The sequence below is a fragment of the Glandiceps talaboti genome, chromosome 11, assembly GCF_964340395.1.
Source record: "Glandiceps talaboti chromosome 11, keGlaTala1.1, whole genome shotgun sequence".
In the NCBI taxonomy this organism is placed as follows: Eukaryota; Metazoa; Hemichordata; class Enteropneusta; family Spengelidae; genus Glandiceps; species Glandiceps talaboti.
Window position 1 is genome coordinate 3,167,889 of NC_135559.1, and position 20,807 is coordinate 3,188,695.

Genomic DNA, 20,807 nt, shown 5'->3' on the forward strand with positions numbered 1-20,807 from the left:
ACATTAAAAAGTCCTGTGTTGTAGAACATTTTGGAATCAGCATCAATGTCTTGTTAGTAATGTGAGAAAAATTGACAATGTTATTTTTGGGATTGAATTATGAACATATAAAGTTAACTTACATGTTGATTTTGCAGGGCATTTTGTCCAGCTAATGGTAAACTTGAAGGAGCACATGGTAGACAGTCTAATGGTGATCCAGTCATTGTACCAGTCTTGCCTTCACCTACATTGTTCCATACCAATGCACTAGGACAACATAGGGTGATAGTTTGTAGTGCACAGCTCAGACTTAGAACTAGAGAACGGTGTTGTGGACAACTGTTGTACTCTGTAAACATAGCACCCACAGGATTGCTGGTGGGTGGTGGTGGGGGTGGTGGTCCATTGGTGGATGTCATTGTATTCCTGTAATACAAATGATAACATTTGATACAAACAATTTTACATAACTAGTTATGAAAATAGAAACATGAAAGATTGAGTTGTACATTAGCAAATGGTGTGTAGTGTTTTAAATGTTGATTCAAATGTCTGTTACAAAGGAACTGTTGTTTCTCCTTACCCAACTGCTGTTGCTGTGAGATGAGGTGACTGACACCTTGACTGGTTTTCACCAGATTCATTGATAAGCACTGCTAACTTCCTGGCACAGAAGTAGGCCAAACGTCGGGATAACACTTGATTTTGTGAAAACTCATCCATGTACTGTCAAACAAAATACACATCGATTCAAATATTACTTCTTAATATACAAAGTACCCAATGAAGTTTTGGGAATACATTTGAATATAATACTTAAAATCTTCAATATGGAACTTGCAATCCAGATTGAGCATGCTCAGATGCAAAGGACTATGGGATTATCTGTGGTTATCGTAATACCTAATCTGGAGTTACCGATAAAATAAACTTCCAACAATTGTCAGGGTGACTATGAATTGATTATTTGTGGTTACAAACAATGTAACATTATTGTTTACAATACTAATTGATTAGTATTTATTATCACATTTCCCATGATGCAACATTCAACATGGCGGGTTTGCAAGTTTCCTATTACACATGTTCAACCTAACAGTATAATGCAATGAAGTCAAAATGCTTATTTCTTAAGTTCCTCAGTTCCCTTTGCTGAGTTCTAAGTTCAATTGAGCTTGGCACTGTCTTCACAATATTGACTCTAATTAATAAGAAGACAACGTTCAGTATAACAGAACCCACTAATACAAGTAAACACAACTACATATGTAATGATATCCTACATAACTGCAATGAAGCTGGAACAGTTAGCTAAGATTTCACTTTGATCTTATGAGTAGTTTCCTAAACATGAGTAAAATAGCATACAAGAACAGTTTTGAACAAAAATAAACATTTCTAAAAAATTCCCACCTGTAAGACCAAAGGCATGACAAGTTTTAGTAATCCTTCATCATGTAACTTGACTTTCTCTAGGACTTCCACCAATGACGTCAAGAATTCCTGCCTCTCCATCATCCCTTCCTGTTGATCAATAACAAAAAAGAAATGTTAAGATGATCCTAATTTATGCAAGCAAAGTTCTAGGTACAGAAGTGAGGGAATTAGTTTACAGCAAGTGGATATGTAAACATACCGCATACAAGGTAAATGGAGATGGTTGAGACTAATGCGATATTATAGATTTGTAGTTGCTGAGAATTCACAGACACTGGATACAGGGTAAATGAAGAAGGTTGAGACTAATGTTTAAAGAGATATAGGTCTTGAGAGAGTGATAGAAGGATGTCAAGAGACTTGTAGTCACAGAGAATTAACAGACACTGGATACAGGGTAAATGGAGAAGGTTGAGACTTATGTTTAATTAAAGAGATATAGGTCTTGAGAGAGTGATAGAAGGATGTCGAGATATCTAGCCAGTCTAGTGGTAAAATACCATAGATTTAGTGGAGTAGAGAATACACAACACTGCTAGTTCCTACCTGATAGAGATATCTAGCCAGTCTAGTGGTATAATACTATAGATTTAGTGGAGGAGAGAACACAAACCACTGCCAGTTCCTACCTGATAGAGATATCTAGCCAGTCTAGTGGTATAATGCCATAGATTTAGTGCTATTTCTACGTCAGGTGGTGGTGTTGAAAATCCAGCTGATCCTGTAGCCATCAGAGAATGGTAGTATTCCGATACTTTGTGGATTTGTTCACGTAACACCTTGGTAAATGCCTGGGTCCATTCTGAAATACACAACAAATTATATGTCCTTGTTTTATCAGACATGTAACTATAATTGAGAAATCATCCACTTAATATATCCTACTAATAATTTGGTGTAATTGATTGCAAAGTTCAAAAATATTTCTATTAACTTTTGAGATCTGTGCAACAGGATGGGGGGAAATCTTTAGATACATTTTACTATACTGTACATGTGAAACACGAATATTTTCATTTGTTATAGGATAGGATAAGTCCTTGGGCAAAAAAGTCACCATGAGCCTTTCCAATATGACAGAACCCCATGACGTGTGAATGCAAGTGTGCCATGGAATACTTATGGTGTTCTGTGCAACTGTACAGTCACAAACATAGACACTGAAAGACATGCACTGCAGCAGAAAACACCACACACAAAGGTACAAATACCCTGAGTTTTCACACAGACACTGGCACTTGCATGTCATGGGGTTGTTATTATAGCAAAATATGTTTATCCATAACAATACATTTTGTAAACAAATACAACCGTGTGTTCATATGACTTTGTGTACATGGATTGATTGTGACTGTGTGTCCATTTACATACAGGTATGAAGCAATGTTTTGGTACTGCTCTGTAGTACAAATACTGACTACTCATTCACATCGATGCAATAAGGGTTGCTCTGTAGTACAAATACTGACTACTCATTCACATCGATGCAATAAGGGTTGCTCCGTAGTACAAATACAGACTACTCATTCACATCGATGCAATAAGGGTTGCTCTGTAGTACAAATACTGACTACTCATTCACATCGATGCAATAAGGGTTGCTCTGTAGTACAAATACTGACTACGCATTCACATCGATGCAATAAGGGTTGCTCTGTAGTACAAATACTGACTACTCATTCACATCGATGCAATAAGGGTTGCTCTGTAGTACAAATACTGACTACGCATTCAAATCGATGCAATAAGGGTTGCTCTGTAGTACAAATACAGACTACTCATTCACATCGATGCAATAAGGGTTGCTCTGTAGTACAAATACAGACTACGCATTCAAATCGATGCAATAAGGGTTGCTCTGTAGTACAAATACTGACTACGCATTCACATCGATGCAATAAGGGTTGCTCTGTAGTACAAATACCGACAGTGTGCATTCACATTGATGCAATAAGGGTTGCTCTGTAGTACAAATACTGACTACTCATTCACATTGATGCAATAAGGGTTGCTCTGTAGTACAAATACCGACAGTGTGCATTCACATTGATGCAATAAGGGTTGCTCTGTAGTACAAATACTGACTACTCATTCACATCGATGCAATGTAAGGGTTGCTCTGTAGTACAAATACCGACAGTATGCATTCACATCGATGCAACAGGGTTCCAACATTTGCCAAGATTAGATAGGTTATATTGGTTCAATCCATTTGCAGTCAAGTTAGGGGTGGTTACTTACCTTGGGATGGGTCATTAACCTGACGTGACTTTTTAATCTTGGCTTCTGAGATAGCTGCATAGTATGCTGTAGTCATTTTGATTAGCCATGTTGCTCTGATGTTAGGCACAGAGAAGTCACATAGATAACTAAATACCTCCTCCTTTCTGTTAAAAATGGGTACCTAAATACATACAAAATTATAATTATTATTATTATATTATATTATTAAATTCTTTATTTCAGGCCATTAAAAAAGTCCCATACAACCACAAAATAATAAAAATACTAAAGAGAAAAACAACTAATTAGTTGATAATGTTAAAATGGTGATTTCTTTTCTGTTCAAGATTGGTCAACACAACCATATTCAACACGAGGACAAAGTTTACTCAGCGACAGTCTAGAAATGTATGCCATGCTATGATTTGAGTTACCTCTATGGCAATACACAGGTCATTGACAAAAGGTTGTGTATCATAGTACCCTTTTGGCCAAGTTAAACACACAGAAATTCCTGTAGACACACCTAAGGTTGGTGTTCCCCTATCCCTTACTATGCAGTGACTCACAAGCAAGCACAGTTTTTATCATTTTGACCATGAACAAAAACTTGAGTCTTTCACTAATAGAGGACATATTGATATACAAATGATTTCAATACAATGCCCATACAAAGTTTGACCTACCAAGATGATGAACATGTTTTGGTATACACATATTGTTACATCCATCCACGATTATTTAATTCCATCCTAACCAATGCCTGTTTATAAATCACCCTACAGAGCCATGTTCATACAGTATGAAGGCCGACAATATAGTGACTACACGAGCTCGACTAGTTCCTAAGAACTATATCCAGAAATGTGTTTGTATTCCTGTACATTGTTCTATTTTATGGCACATTTGACTTGTTAATTTTGATATATTTGTACATTTGTAGATAAGATTAGAGTATTTTGTAAACCTTTAATTTCTGGCAATAAATTTATTATTATTTATTATCATCAACTCACCCGCTTAGCAAGAGGCATCAAGGATCGATTACCGGCTAAATCTTGAAACCATGCCTGCAAGGCTTTGGTGGATCTTGCGGTAACCTAGTCCAAATGAACGAAATAACATTGTACATTTCTCTTCATGTGAAAGTATAATATCGTCATTCAAAGATTACTAAAACTCAAGTATGGCAGAACACTTTTGAAGCACAGCACAAAACTGCCAAGCATGTTGGCCTAGATGGCAAGGATGGTGTTAGCACAGTGCTTTCTCTGTAGTGGGGAGAACACAGCATGGTAGAACTCTGTCAAGTACAGCAGCCTAGATGGCAAGGATGGTGTTAGCACAGTGATTTCTCTGTAGTGGGGAGAACACAGCATGGTAGAACTCTGTCAAGTACAGCAGCCTAGATGGCAAGGATGGTGTTAGCACAGTGCTTTCTCTGTAGTGGGGAGAACACAGCATGGTAGAACTCTGTCAAGTACAGCAGCCTAGATGGCAAGGATGGTGTTAGCACAGTGCTTTCTCTGTAGTGGGGAGAACACAGCATGGTAGAACTCTGTCAAGTACAGCAGCCTAGATGGCAAGGATGGTGTTAGCACAGTGCTTTCTCTGTAGTGGGGAGAACACAGCATGGTAGAACTCTGTCAAGTACAGCAGCCTAGATGGCAAGGATGGTGTTAGCACAGTGCTTTCTCTGTAGTGGGGAGAACACAGCATGGTAGAACTCTGCCAAGTACAGCAGCCTAGATGGCAAGGATGGTGTTAGCACAGTGCTTCTCTGTAGTGGGGAGAACACAGCATGGTAGAAACCTGTCAAGTACGGCAGCCTGGGTGGCAAGGATGGTGTTAGCGCAGTATTTTCTCTATAGTGGGGAGAACATAGTATGGTAGAAAACTGTCAAGCATGTTGGCCCAGCTCTGTGCTTTCTCTATAGTAGGGAGAACACAGCATGGTAGAACTCTGCCAAGCATGTTGGCCCATCTCTGTGCTTTCTCTATAGTAGGGAGAACACAGCATGGTAGAACTCTGCCAAGCATGTTGGCCCAGGTGGTAAGGATGGTGTTAGCACTGTGCTTCCTCCATCATGGGGAGAACACTGTACGATATTAAGCTTACCGGCCAGAAGTTGTCTTTGGAGATCTGTTGTTTTCTTTTACCAGTATCTTGAAATGTATTCAGTTTCTGTTTCTCTGCAATGATTGCACTGAAGTATGTACCAAACTGAAAATTAAAACAAAACAAATTTAATCAAGCTATCACATTCAAACTAATATGTACCAGTTTCTACATTTTGCATGGATAATAATACAACAAAACCCTATCATGACTGAGTGCAACTGTGGAGTAACATATATTTGCAATAATGCTTGTGGCATTCTCTGTGACTCTACTTTCACAGGTGAGGAAAGCAGAAAGTGAAAAAACTTCATGAAGACACACGGAAATACTTTATGTACCCAAGTGTCATGGGGTCTGTTATTAACACATGAATGATAACGCATCTCCACCCCCCACCCCCCCCCACCCCCATACCAACTCTGATATTCATGTGTCATGGAGTCTGTTCTTATATCATGTTTATCCAACAACAAATTATACAAAAACATTATGTGCCTGTACATAAATTTGTGTACATCATAGAACATTTGGAGTTCTCATTTCATACAGGTAGGTTAGAAAAGTGTCAGTATTTCATTGACATTCACATACCATAACAAATGTGCATACATCAATACAATGCAGGTACCCACAAGAATATATAATATATAATAATAACACACAATACTTCACTAGCATAATGTAGTCAAATAAATAAAATTTGAGCATTTCAACTTTTCACATTGTCTTTTCAATACAAGCAGACCATTTTAGTTTTCTTCTTTTATTTGAAAATTTCAACTAACACATTGCCTTAACAGATAAATACAGACAGACAAACTTGATCTTTTCAGTTTTCTTACTCTACCACAGGCAAAAAGTAGTGGAGTGGTATGTATTATCATTTCCTGCTCTTGTTTCAAATATTTACTTCTTCAGAAAATGTTTTCTCATCAATTAATTATGTCATTTCGTCTACATTTTATACATTAAACCCATGTAGTAAAACACTACTTTTCTTTACACTTACCCTGCTGGGGTTGATGTTACTATTCCTGGCAGTTCCATACTGTGAACAGAAAACAAGTACTCAATATATATTTACATTAATACAGAGTTCAAAAATGTACAACAGTTCAACAAAAAAAACATCTGAATCCTATTTTGTAGTAGTTCGAAACTCAGAGCATAGATAGTTTACCTAGTATCTTTTGGCTGCATCGTTAGTTGTTATTGTATACGGTTCAATGACGTAGACTTGTCTTATGATAACAGGAGGGCATTGTATAGCAGTTACAGTATATGCCATAATATACTCTGGGGAAAACAGTGATATTTTTGCTTACCTCATCACCAAAGAATGGCGTGTTACTGAATCCCTGCTTGACATTTGTTGCTGTTAGTTCATCCTTGGAAAAATAAATAGAACATAAAATGAGATGAAAATAAACAGAATGATGATTTTACATAACATCAATATCAATATATAAACATAAAGCTGAGAATATACCTTGTAGGTATTTCTTATATTTTAAAATGTCACAAATATAAATTTTTCTTTTACAATTATAGTTCTTGAATAGCAATTCACAACTTATAGACTTTTACGTTGGTAACTGGTATGACTTTTTGTCAAAACAGACAAAATAGAGGTAGTCAAATTGTCACCTGCCAGCATTCAGCAGCATGTCATACCATAGGGAAAAGGACAAATAATCAATTTTGTTCTCACAATTTTCTGGATTTCTCATATTATTTTCTGTATATTTCAAATAAAGTTTTAAATACTGTTTCCTCTCATTTTTTTCTTTCTATTTCCTACCTGATATCACATACAAGTATATTTGACTGTGTTGATATCAATGTCTTATCTGAGTTTATCAGCTTTGCATTAATTAGTGGCTTGCTAGAACAAACTCACTATTTGCCCAAATTAACACATTATGCTGTGAGTGTAAACATCTACTGATCCGACTAATGCGGATTAACGAATGTCCTCTGGACTCGTCCCTTTGGAGTTGCTTCCCTTTCCGTGTACTACCATTAGCTGATAAACTCAGATAAGACAGTGATATCAGGTAGGAAACAGAAAGAAGAAGAAAGTGAGAGGAAACAGTATTTAAAACTTTATTTGAAATATACAGAAAATAATATTAGAAATCCGGAAAATCGCGCGAGAACAAAATGGATTATTTGTCCTTTTCCCTATGGTCATACTTGTAATAACAGGTACCTGTCGGTATGTATACTGTACTCTGCCTTGTTTTACATTGGCAAAATAAACACGCCCCCCTAAACAAGAATACCCTCTTGACATCATTAGACGATATTTTGACATGAGAGTCAACTGTAAAGATTGGAAATGCTTGCAAATGTTTGCTTTTGTTTCAATGCAAATAATATAGTATTTTGCTACAGTTTGAGTACCCTGGTAAGTTTTAACAGAGGGAGGGGTAAATTTGCATGGATAGGGTGCACCACAAAAATACCATTGAAGGGGAACTGCTGTAGACTCTGTAGTCTTTCAAATACCATATACTGACAGACTATAAAATCACTCTGGTTTCCAGTTCATGATGACAAGACATTATATATTATAATTTAATATGTACACTATGAAGTAAGTGATTTATATGTGAGCAAGTATATAGATTGGGAATAGCCTTTGAAAATAAGTAAAATAAAGATGGAATATGATATCCCGGAAATATAATCAACAGGAAGTTGTTGTTATTCAATATTGCCCAGACAGTATAGAAGTTCGTGACCTTATCATTTTCATATATAACAATGTAATTTAATGAACGGTGATAATGTCGTATGAATTATGATATTCATTTTGAAAAAGAAATTATCCATTTAAAAATATCTTAGTTTTCCAACCTTTCCCTGAAACTAATTTGTTACACTCAAATAATTCATTGTCATAAATGACGCACACTATGATGATGAAAAGCGTCACTTCACATAATATATTATCTACGTTAAATGGTAGAACAATAACAAATGGCTTTATGGTAGCCAATCACTTTGACGAGTGTTTATCCAAATTTTGATGGATATTGTACATTTTTCTGTCGTGATATAGAACTCTAAAAGTAAACGTTACCTCTTTTTGTTTTGGGTCTTGGGGATACACATCGGGCGGCCCTAATCTTGATCTTTTTAGTGGTCGGAACTCGGCACAGATCCCACCACTGGCCGCCATGTTGGATTTGCATTCTGGGTCGATTGGGTCGCCGAAGGACAAATCTAGCTGTCGAGGGCGCACTTTCATTCGCGCTGGGGTATAACATGCACATTCATCTGACTGGTGGATGATGACTTTGCAACTATGAACTATGCGACAACCCGCACATGTCGAAAAAAATTGTCCATATTTTAAAGCACTCTTCTTTTTTCGATGTAGTCTTACCCTCCATTTGATTTCTTTTTCAATACTGGTTTTATTTCATGAAAGACATTATTTTTAGAATCATGTTGGTCCTGTTCGATAATTTATGGTGATATGATCCCTAATGAGCCTTTGGTGAAAGACCGGGAATTTTTTTTGTTTTTTGTTTTTAATTTCTTTAATTTCTATTTCAACCAGCTATCAGCAGTCGCTAGATTCAAAATCGAGACGATCGTTTGTATTGAATAATTCCCATACCAGTACAGTAAGCTTATTAACAATAAAAACGTTATTTTAAAAATTAAAGTGAACAATACATCGCTTCAAAAAAGACGCTTCTGACATTCTGTTTGTTTTTAAAGCACACTCGATGTACAATTGTTTGTAAACTTGACATTCAAATCTATAGTCATTGGGAGTTCTGGCCTTCAGCTCAGCCAATTACATCCAAATGCAGGCATTGCAACTCACTGTGGTGGTAATAGTGGGAAATAACAAATGCCTATAAAGTACTGTACATAAACATTCTGTTTCTAATGAAATTCGAACCTAGGACCTCCTGACTAATAATATTGAGCTCTAACAACTATGCCACAGGGAGGTGGTGTTAAAAATATTCAAATATCTGAACAAGGGGAGGGTCATCTTTTATAGAAAGGAAATTGAGGGACACTTTTTAGCACAACTGACTACTACCGGGGGATAGTCACATTTTATGCCACAGACCGATCTTGATCCCCCCCCCCCCTTGAGCTTTCGCATTCATCCGACTATTTCACAATCACTTCACATACGAGGACACATTTTTTAAAAAGTTTAATATGCCAATACCACATTTTCAAATAGCAATGTCGTCTCTCTAGTCCTAATTTTTAACCATCATGCAAAGCGAACAAAGTTAAAGAAGCGTACCAAATGAAGCATATATAAATGTATTTTCTAAAAACAGTCTTGTTTAAAGTCCCATCAAGATTACAAAGACTACTAAAGGCAGCCATAGTAATTTCCAATGATGATTGGCAGCTGCACTGACGTCACAAAGATCATCGTCAGCGAAAGTGACCCTATTTTCTAAACCATTATAGATCGGGGTCAAAGTTGAAATGTAGTCTGCTATGACATCAATTTCATCATCACCTGTGAAATACAACAGTTAGCTAAATTAGCATGATGAAATAAAGTTACTTTTGAAATAAGTAAAGACATTTGACACAGTCTAGCAGTGATTTGGTTTCATGAACAAGATTTTCTAAAAAGAAGAAGATTGAAAAGGGAAAATACTATGTATGTGAATTCAATATGACATGGAAACAGATGTTCCAATATTTTCAAACACTTGTAAATAAATCATATGTTGCCTATGTATACCATCTCACCTAAAATTGGGAATTTTGGGTTCTTTTTGTGTGCAATGAACGAGACAGACAGACAGACAGACAGACAGACAGACAGACAGACAGACAGACAGACAGACAGACAGACAGACAGACAGACAGACAGACAGACAGACAGACAGACAGAAAGAAAGAAAGAAAGAAAGAAAGAAAGAAAGAAAGAAAGAAAGAAAGAAAGAAAGAAAGAAAGAATGACTCAGGTTTGTTAAACTCTCTTCATGTACTAACCAGAAATTTGACTCAATTTATTTTCATAAATCATATCAAAACCTCCTCCTCCAGACGCTAGGTAATTATTACATATCACTTTGTAGATTGCATCCTCGTCCAAGGGTACAAATTCTGGCACTTCACAATCTGTGCAGACAACGTCAGCTTTCAATACACGTTGATAGGCTGGTTTATTTAAATCAAACACCACTCGGATACCTGCATCGAACGAGGAAATTACATATCACATTGAAGTATCACACACACACACACACGCACGCACACACAGACACGCACATGCATGTAAACACACACACACACACACACAGACACACACAAGCAAGCAAACAAACAAACAAACAGACAGACAGACAGACAGACAGACAGACAGACAGACAGACAGACAGACAAGCAAAGTCGATAAGTAATCAATCAATCAATTGATCAATCAATTTGTCGATCGATCGGCCGACCGACTGATCGATCTATTGTTGATCAATCATGATCGGTTGATTGGTCGTTTGCTTGATTGGTTGGTTGGTTGGTTGGTTGGTTGGTTGGTTGGTTGGCTGGTTGGTTGGTTGGATGTTGGTTAATAAATAGAACAAATGGTGAAGGAGGTTAATAATTGTTCATACTCTACCTGCCATTTGTAGGAATCTATTTTGTAACGTTTCACCATCATATTCTGCCATGGAATATTCCAATGCCTCCATCAGATCAGTTCCTTTAAGTTCCAATAAATCTAATGTGTTCCCGTATGGCAGTGCATTCATGACGTCACCAAGTGTGATATTTCCTGAAATGGAAAAGAAAAAGCCAAATCAGGAGAGCTAAAGTAAATTTGGAAAAAAATCTATATTTGAATTGAAAGATATTAAAAATTCCATATCAGAGATAAAGAAAACGATGAAAACAATAGATAGGTTTACGAACCGTACACAGAAAGTATTTTGGGTCAACCCCCGAGGGTCAACAATACAAATGACATATATATAACAACAAAATGCACCGACAGTGATCTATAATGCACCATACAACGCACGCTCGTCATTATCATCACGAAATTATACGTTACTGCGCATACATTCATAGAACGGAAGTGAGAGGTGGGGGAGGGAGACTTGCCTCTGTAAGTGAGAGGTGGGGGAGGGGGACTTGCCTCTGTAAGTGAGAGGTGGGGGAGGGGGACTTGCCTCTGTAAGTGAGAGGTGGGGGAGGGAGACTTGCCTCTGTAAGTGAGAGGTGGGGGAGGGAGACTTGCCTCTGTAAGTGAGAGGTGGGGGAGGGGGACTTGCCTCTGTAAGTGAGAGGTGGGGGAGGGAGACTTGCCTCTGTAAGTGAGAGGTGGGGGAGGGAGACTTGCCTCTGTAAGTGAGAGGTGGGGGAGCGGGACTTGCCTCTGTAAGTGAGAGGTGGGGGAGCGGACTTGCCTCTGTAAGTGAGAGGTGGGGGGAGCGGGACTTGCCTCTGTAAGTGAGAGGTGGGGGAGGGGGACTTGCCTCTGTAAGTGAGAGGTGGGGGAGGGGACTTGCCTCTGTAAGTGAGAGGTGGGGGAGGGGACTTGCCTCTGTAAGTGAGAGGTGGGGGAGGGGGACTTACCTCTGTAGATGGAGTCTCCAATGCTATCACTATTCCAGATTATCTTATTCACATCTGTCTGACCAAGTTTCTTATAATGATGCACTGCAGCATCTGTAATGAGGTTACCAAGGTTACATTCTCGTAAACGACATGTCGAAGCTGCACCGTCTAAGAACACCTGGCTTTCACCTATGACCTCAGAAGTAGCTGTATCCAGGTGAGCTTTCCATTTAGCGACTTCTTCTAATGTGTCTGCGTCTGTCAAAACACATAATTCAATATGGTGGTGTAATTATGTTTTCGCTGATATAAAATCTTTTGAAATTTAATATAATTACTGTGATTGTTTATGAGGTATACCAGGCACCAATATGCAATTATTTTTTTTACACCGAGAAACACACCTCAGTGTCTGCATGTGATTTGCATACGATATTGCTCGCTTCTGATTGGTCCAACAGCATTTCATTATCATGCACATAACGATGTTCTTGAAACAAGGTATAATACTATTATTCAGACTTTCAGGGTTTAAACAAGTCACGCTAGAAAGGAATTTTCAAGAAAAAATTTGGGCTGGTGTTGAAGAGATTGAAAGTACGGTTACCTTCCTGTACATCACTGTCTAAAATTATCGGATTACTCTCATCGTCCCAGTTTATCACTTTACCGTCGTCATCAAACGTTACTTGAAAATAACCCAAATATTTCCCATATCGATAAGCCGTTACCACGGGAACCTCCACTGATGCATCATGGGAAGATGTGACGACAGTGGGGTAAGGCCCTTCTATGGCTGCCTCGTCTTCGGGTGCTGGTGGAACCCCTGAGAAGTCGTATAGATAAATTTAAGTTGTTATGACACGAACAGCTAATATGGATAGAATGTCAATGTTAGTCTAACTAGCAGTACCATGAGTGACAGCCGTAATAATATGTGACGTCATGAGTGACAGCCGTAATAACAAATGACAGCATGACAACTATAATGTTATATCACGAGTGACAACTGTACATGTACTGATGTGTAATGAGTGACAAATGCAATGATGTGACATCATGAGTGACAACTGTACTGATGTGACAATGTGAGTGAAGAAAGTATGTGAGGTAAAGAGTGACAACTGAAATGATATCACTTAAATTTATAGTGCCTCATCATGTGACCACCCGTCTGTCTGTCTGTCTGTCTGTCTGTCTGTCTGTCTGTCTATCTATCTATTTGTTTGTTTTTAATACTTTCGTCTGTCCATCTACTTCATGTACTTGGTTGTATTCGGTTTATTTTGTTTTACATGATGTAAGGGTTCCATAAGACAGTATGTAATCATAACTTCATACTGTGTAACTGTTCAATTTACCTGTGTATAGAAAAGAATGTGAGTGACCTCCAACCACTATATCAACACCTTCGACTTGTTCGGCTATCTCGATATCTTTGGAGTACCCAGAATGCCCTAGTGCTATGATTTTGTCAATGCCATCGTTCGTCAGTCTGTCAACTTCCACCTGGATAGCCTCGATCTCATCACTGAAAATTAAGTCACCTGAAATAAATTGTACAGTAATCTTCATCAGTGGTGTAGTCAATGACTGTATTTTACAAATTTATAGATTTTCTGTACCAAACGACACAGTAAATATGAATATATATACACACATGATCATTGATGGACTCTCTTTCTACACTAGCAATTTTTGTGGGCATAGGGAGCAAAATAATTTTCATAATCGCCCTGTTTGTTACAAACGTGAATGAAAAGATCGTTGCTATACTTGTTTGTCAAAAAAAAGCCAAACGACACCCTTTAACCTGTTTAAAGGGTTGATTGTATTTCATGGTAGTCAAAGTGGTGGACGTAAATTGTCACTGATTTCAAGTAATAATACTTCAAAAAGGAAAATAAAGAAAAAATAACTTTATATAGCCATTTGCCTTTTATAAAAAAAAATGTAAAAGTAGTGAAATGAATAATCAATACTATGCATAATCCATGACAAGTTGTGTTCAACCCTTCTCCAATTAAAAAATTACATTCACTTGCTGAAGGTTGATCGCGATTTGTCACGGACAGCCAATAGGTCAATACCATGAAGCAATAATCCATGACAAGTTGTGTCCATCCCTTCTGCAACTACTGTACTGCATACACTTGCAGAAGGATGGACGTTATTTGTCACGGACGGCCAATCCGTTACAAATCATTACGTCTACCCTTCGACTACAAAGAAATATCGTCAGACAAAAAAAACCTTTGACACTAGTTTGTGTCACAATTAAGGTGTAAATTTCAAGATTACTTGGTAGTTTTATCCCTACCTGTAGGTGTTGTCATTGGTGTATCTTCATACGTAAAGCCAACCAGACCTATTTGTTCACCACCAATACTTAATAAAGTTGATGGGTGATACAATCCGTCAATCTCTGGCTCGTTGCTGGCATCCACATTGGCACTAATCACAGGAAAACTCACGTTATTTAGAAAAGGAATCAGACCTGCAACACCATTGTCAAATTCGTGATTTCCAAGGGCCTGTAAATGGAAGAGGGATATGGAATAAAACTTTTAAGTTAATTAATCGCCACGGACAAATATTAGATGCACGTTTGGATGAATAGCTTAATCTGGGTTTTAGGCAAATGTACCAAGTATTTTATTAACTCGACTAAAAACATGATAAACTCAACTTGTGCCACTTTAAACAGATAGTACATTCTGAACACTACAGCGGTCATCGAATAATTCTAATCTACAATAGGACATAAAGACTGGGTTTACTTTCATATAGATGCTATCCGTTGGTTTTGAATCTGAAGATGTTGGAACTCACATCTAGTCAAATGGATATATTATGCAGAACATCATTCCATGCTAAATATTAAATTACCACAAACCGCAATTAGAGGGTTTATATAAACCAGCGATGTTATCACATCCACAATGTGATATCAAGTTACAGTCATATCAGGATCATATTTTTTCTTGAATGAACTACCCAATATTACAAGCGGCCTGTCAATGCATGGTGGATTACTACTGGAATGCGCTGTGCACACTTTTGTCAGCATGTGGTCGGGCTAGATATTCGCTTTATCAGACCCATTTGACTAGACACGAGTTGCGAGATCTTCAGATTCGAAACCTATGAATATCATCTAGACTATGTTTACTTCAACATTTGACAGCAGACTATTGACACACAGTCGTCACAGTGACGCTTGTATAGTCATAAATTGTGGGAAATAACACAGACTTATCTCGCTGAACTGACATGGGTACAGAATACAGTGAATACAGACTGGCTACTATGACAGAGGTGTGATGGCCCTAACAATTAAGTAGGGTTGATCTCAACATAGCCTCTAACTACAAGTCTTTAATTGCTCGAAACATTCAAAAGTTTAACACTTTGGATCTATATATGCATGTCAATGTATGCCCGTGTCTGCATTTGTCCGCTATATATATGCCTCTGTGTGTGGGGGGGGGGGGTATGTGTATGTGTATGTTGTATGTCGCATGTGTGTGTCGCAAGTGTTTGTTTGACGATAACATTGTCAACTTGTACAAGGGCACTTCAACGTTATGATAACACTATATCTAATGTAAACATTGCTGATAAACCAGAAATCACAAGCTCACAGACAAGAGCAAAGTAATTGGAAATGCTGGTTTATTTACAGCGTAGTGGTTTCTATTTCATATTAAACCTCAAATTTGTGCCGTCATGTAAGAAGGTATACAATAAGTGATTTACACATTGGTTAACATGGATACCACGTGGTCAGGGTGTGAAATGGTCAGTACGTGGAACTTGCATACTACTCGTGATTGCAACGTTAGATCAACAGGTGGTTGTACGTTGGTACATTCAATACTGTTTTATATACATCAAACATTTTAGCAACATGATAAATGGTACACTTCCACTTAAATAAGGCGCCATTCTTACATCGTGACGATTATCGGTCCAAAGATCCATGGATTTACATTACACCATGGAGGTATAAGGGGAGATTACTCTGACTTGCCTCTTTTTCTAGGTCATGTTATTTTGTGTTACCAACATGTCTGGCAAGTCAATGAGTAATGTGTTCTTAATTGTATATTAATAGCGTCATGTCAAGAATCGATCGACCCACATAGTGTGGGTGCTGGGTTTGATACACAGTGGTTGATACTGTCGTGGATGTATTAGAGAGAAATCCATGATATTGTACCTGTAGACCATTTGATATGATATCATGTAATCGTAAGCAGGATACCGACTATCAAGGGTTCAGGGCTAAACCGATTCTACGACCACTCCAAGTATTCGGTATAAAAAAATATGTTTGTGCTCTACTGTTATACAACCGGTCGGCTGGTGTAAAATGACTTGGAACTATTCGAAGTGGAAGTCGTTATACGTTGAAACAAAATATAGTGTTTTCATTATTTAGATATATTCCGGGGGAACGAGGACGAACTTGGTATAAACGTCGAACTTCTCGCGATATAGTTGTCATTCATACCATACCAAAACCCATATAACTGTAGGTACCTACCATGCAGTCATAGTTCAGATAATTCATAAAGTAAGAACTTGCAGCACCCTTGAAAACAAAGAACCAAGTTGTCCCTTGGTATTGGTCACCAGCATCTAGTAACACTACATTGGGTTCTTCATTTCGAATTTCATTCACTTTGGTCATTAATCTAGCAATGCCGCCATAACACTGGTCCAGTTCTTGTTCCGATTCCGTACAGGTACCGCCATTTTTGTTGGTGGCTTCAAATCGTTGGTGGTAGTCGTTAGTGTGTAGGATTGTTAACGTAAAGTCTCCAGTGCACACGTTGAATAAATGATATGAAAGCAGAAGCAGTGTTAGCTGACTTCCGTGTTGAAACATCGTGTTCAAATTCCCAAATGTTAATTTTGAACCTTGTCATGACCTTATCTGTTGATAACATGATCTTTCTATTATCACATTAACGGATCTAGTAGGTCCATTAAATGATAAGTAAGCCTAAACCTAAACCTAATTTGAATTTTATTTACTTTATTACAGGCAGTTAATTTATGTTTGATTGTGCTTCGACTAGAAAATTGACTCTAAACCCTAGACACGTGTAGGGTCTATGATTACAAACACCAATCACAAAAAAGATGACGTCACTCACGAGGCAGTTTAAGGGAAGGGTAGTCGAAAAAGGTTCGGATATGTTGAGAGGTGTCCGAAAATGTAAAATATGAAAATGATTATTCGGGATGATTGCATTTCTGAAATGTTTGTCATGTGTTAATATTAGGCATACCATGGCAGGGTTATACTTCCATGGGCATACCAATCAACAGCATATTACGTAACCTTCGACTCCCCGATTCTATCATATCTACTACAGATGAAGTACTTGAAATAATGACCAATATATATACTAGACGTGTACATAGAATCAGATATGTAAAGGAGCATTCAGTAAATACAAGGGGGAGGCCGGGGAAAATCAAGCTCGTCTGTGGCATTGTGCCAGTCCCTCCCCCTAATCCGCTGTGCGAAAAAATGTTAGATATCGTAAAATATACAAAGTTGGTGATCTTGAAGTTGATAATCGTAGTATGCAACGATTGTTGCACAAAGTTGGAAGAAGAAAATTACTCCTTTAAAAAGAGTCGGGTTTCAGATTATGTAAATCGCTCAACTTCTTAAATTCTAAAACATTTAGGTGTATTACCTGTTGACCGTAATAAACCTACTCATAAGAATTCCAGGCCACGTGTTTTTCATCTTCTGTCTCTTTAGGATAAAAAAAGGGTTGGTCAACGTGTCACGGATCATCATTTTTTCTCGTTTGGACTAAATCCAACATTGGATCACCAGAGTGTCATATTCCAAGATTATTCAATAATGTTCTCGCTAGTATTACTCCTCCAGTTCTTTGCTGACAATGTCTGACCACAGCAAATACTGTACTGTCATGAAGGTGTGCACCGTCCAAATGCGAGATGGGTCAAAACATGTTATCTACATATTTAACCAATAAAATTACTCGGTTTGACCCTCATTATCGTTTCCTTTCTCTGATTGGTTGTTCTAAACTATATATTTATGCATAACAGATGTGTTCAGCCGACAACCTGGAAATTTTCGCTAAAGACTTATTTTTGCTTATATTTCGCTAGAAATAAAAACGCAAAAATAAAGTGACTAAAATTGCCTTCTTGTACATGAAAACAATGAGTCTGTCAATTCGTAAAAATTAGTCTTTGAGAATTAGCTGAAGACTGTAAAATCACAAAATTTTCTAGTAGCGAAAATATCTAGGTTTACAGTATTTTAATAAAAATAGGGCCAAACTATTCAACCCAAAAAACTCTGATATCAACCTGTACTGTGCACTCGTCATCGGTTGATATCTTGGACAAGACCTTTATAGTCACACTAGACAATAGTGTGACTATAAAGACCAGTACCAGTATAAACCGAGTCTGTAAAAAATAGACAGACTTATAAAAGTATATCCTCCCCGGCGGGGAATTGAACCCCGGTCTCCCGCGTGACAGGCGGGGATACTCACCACTATACTACCGAGGATGAGACATTCTATTTTCGTGGATATTTCAGATTATATTTTAACCAAAACGCTGTTTGAAGAATATTGGCAAATGGCAAGAAGCAATACAGTTCCAACCGATAACTTAATATGGGACTCCCCCTTTCTTTGTTTTTAGAGTGGCTTTTTACGTTTTTACTTTACTTTAACAAAATTTGAGACTCTTCTTGTGGTCACTAAAATGCAATGAACTATTATGCCGCGAACATTGAAGTTATAAGCCAAGTTATACATGAACAGAAAATACGGGGTTTATTGGTTGGTTTTTCTGTACCGCTGGTTCTACAGTGCTCGAAATTATGAGTGAAATCATTCAGAAACGCCTACATTTATCCATTTCCCATTTTTCTTTTCATATTGTTTCTATGTGATTGATAAGAAATACTAAAAAATGTTACAAAAATATGTCCTCCCCGGCGGGGAATTGAATGAGACATTCTATTTCCGTGGATATTTTAAGCAAAATGCTGTTTGAAGAATATTGACAAGTCACAAGTGGCAAGAAGTAATACAGTTCCAATCGATAACTAATAAGGTACCCCTTTCTTTGTTTTTAGAGTGGCTTTTCTTAAACGTTTTTACTTTACTTTAACGAAATTTCAGACTCTTCTTGTGGTCATTAAAATGCAATGAGCTATTATGCCGCGAACATTGAAGTTATAACTTATATAATAAAGCCAAGTTATACGTGAACAGAAAATACGGGGTTTATTGTTTGGTCTTTCTGTACCGCTGGTTCTACAGTGCTCGAAATTATGAGTGAAACTATTCAGAAACGCCTTCATTTATACATTTCCCATTTTTTTCATATTTTTATGTGATTGATAAAAACCAAAAAATGTTACAAAAATATGTCCTCCCCGGCGGGGAATTGAACCCCGGTCTCCCGCGTGACAGGCGGGGATACTCACCACTATACTACCGAGGACGAGACATGACAAAGCAAATAAATTGGACAACTTGATAATGAATGTTACCTGTGTTAATGTAATGCCATAGCCTTGATCAAAAACAATGAAACGTCATTCTCTCAAGCCAGATATAATTTTTGTTGACGCAACGAAAAATAATCCCGCAGCAAAAGCAAAAAGGTAATGGCTTTACGACGATGTGAAACGTATAAAATGCCGACTATTTATGCGATACCTGTACGATGTGAACCGTATAAAATGCCGACTATTCATGCGATACCTGCACATTGTGAAAATACTTTCTACTGTTACGTCATACATTGGGAAGATAATTAACCTTATATAATGTGGTAGGTATAGTACGTAGCAGTCAACTACAGACCAAATTCTTGTTGAAGGACACGTGACACGTTAAAAGCCCAATTCTGATATATAATGCGTTAAAATTTAGACGTCACCAACTTTTGTTTACCAGAGACATACTAGTAATTCAGGACTTTTGTGCCCATATTTGGAATTCTGGAAATCAGTTTCCATATTAGGAATTCAGGAGATCCGTGCCCATATTTGCAATTCAGGACTTCTGTGCCCATATTTTGAATTCTGGACTCTGTGCCATATTAGGAATTCAGGAGATCCGTGCCCATATTTGGAATTCAGGACTTCTGTGCCCATATTTCGAATTCTGGACTCTGTGCCATATTAGGAATTCAGGAGATCCGTGCCCATATTTGGAATTCAGGACTTTTGTGCCCATATTAGGAATTCAGGAGATCCGTACCCCATATTTGGAATTCAGGACTTTTGTGCCCATATTTGGAACTCTGGATACTTGTACCATGATATTTAAAACTCTATATTTGTTCCGGTATTTCCCATTCTCACACGTCTCAAGAAGCAAACCTATATATATATACTAGTAATTCAGGACTTTTGTGCCCATATTTGCCCATATATCACAAAATCATATTTATT

The 20,807-nt window shown here is 37.6% G+C and overlaps 2 protein-coding genes and 2 non-coding genes across 6 annotated transcripts in view; all 4 read right to left on the minus strand.

Annotated features, from left to right (window-relative positions):
- The window catches only part of LOC144442188 (mediator of RNA polymerase II transcription subunit 12-like protein), a 43,355-nt gene extending 34,404 nt beyond the window's left edge, over positions 1-8,951 (minus strand). For all 3 annotated transcript variants that reach the window (XM_078131460.1, XM_078131461.1, XM_078131459.1), the window contains exons 1-10: positions 8,853-8,951; positions 7,090-7,152; positions 6,774-6,812; positions 5,762-5,866; positions 4,659-4,742; positions 3,661-3,823; positions 2,049-2,221; positions 1,396-1,506; positions 566-708; positions 123-408 (exon numbers count right to left, since the gene is read on the minus strand). In XM_078131460.1, coding sequence (XP_077987586.1) covers positions 123-408; positions 566-708; positions 1,396-1,506; positions 2,049-2,221; positions 3,661-3,823; positions 4,659-4,742; positions 5,762-5,866; positions 6,774-6,812; positions 7,090-7,152; positions 8,853-8,951 — 1,266 coding nt within the window. The remainder of the gene's footprint in view (positions 1-122; positions 409-565; positions 709-1,395; positions 1,507-2,048; positions 2,222-3,660; positions 3,824-4,658; positions 4,743-5,761; positions 5,867-6,773; positions 6,813-7,089; positions 7,153-8,852) is intronic.
- Positions 8,952-10,092: 1,141 nt separating this feature from the next.
- On the minus strand, positions 10,093-17,219 carry LOC144442663 (snake venom 5'-nucleotidase-like). Its single transcript, XM_078132041.1, has 8 exons — positions 16,875-17,219; positions 14,646-14,859; positions 13,687-13,872; positions 12,933-13,151; positions 12,344-12,583; positions 11,385-11,540; positions 10,760-10,960; positions 10,093-10,274 (listed from the first exon to the last, which is right to left on the minus strand). The coding sequence occupies exons 1-8, from the start codon at positions 17,217-17,219 to the stop codon at positions 10,093-10,095; spliced, it is 1,743 nt and encodes a 580-aa protein (XP_077988167.1).
- Positions 17,220-18,830: 1,611 nt separating this feature from the next.
- On the minus strand, positions 18,831-18,902 carry Trnad-guc (transfer RNA aspartic acid (anticodon GUC)). Its single transcript has one exon. It is a non-coding gene; the product is annotated as a tRNA-Asp (tRNA).
- Positions 18,903-19,777: 875 nt separating this feature from the next.
- Trnad-guc (transfer RNA aspartic acid (anticodon GUC)) lies at positions 19,778-19,849 on the minus strand. Its single transcript has one exon. It is a non-coding gene; the product is annotated as a tRNA-Asp (tRNA).
- Positions 19,850-20,807: the final 958 nt, after the last annotated feature.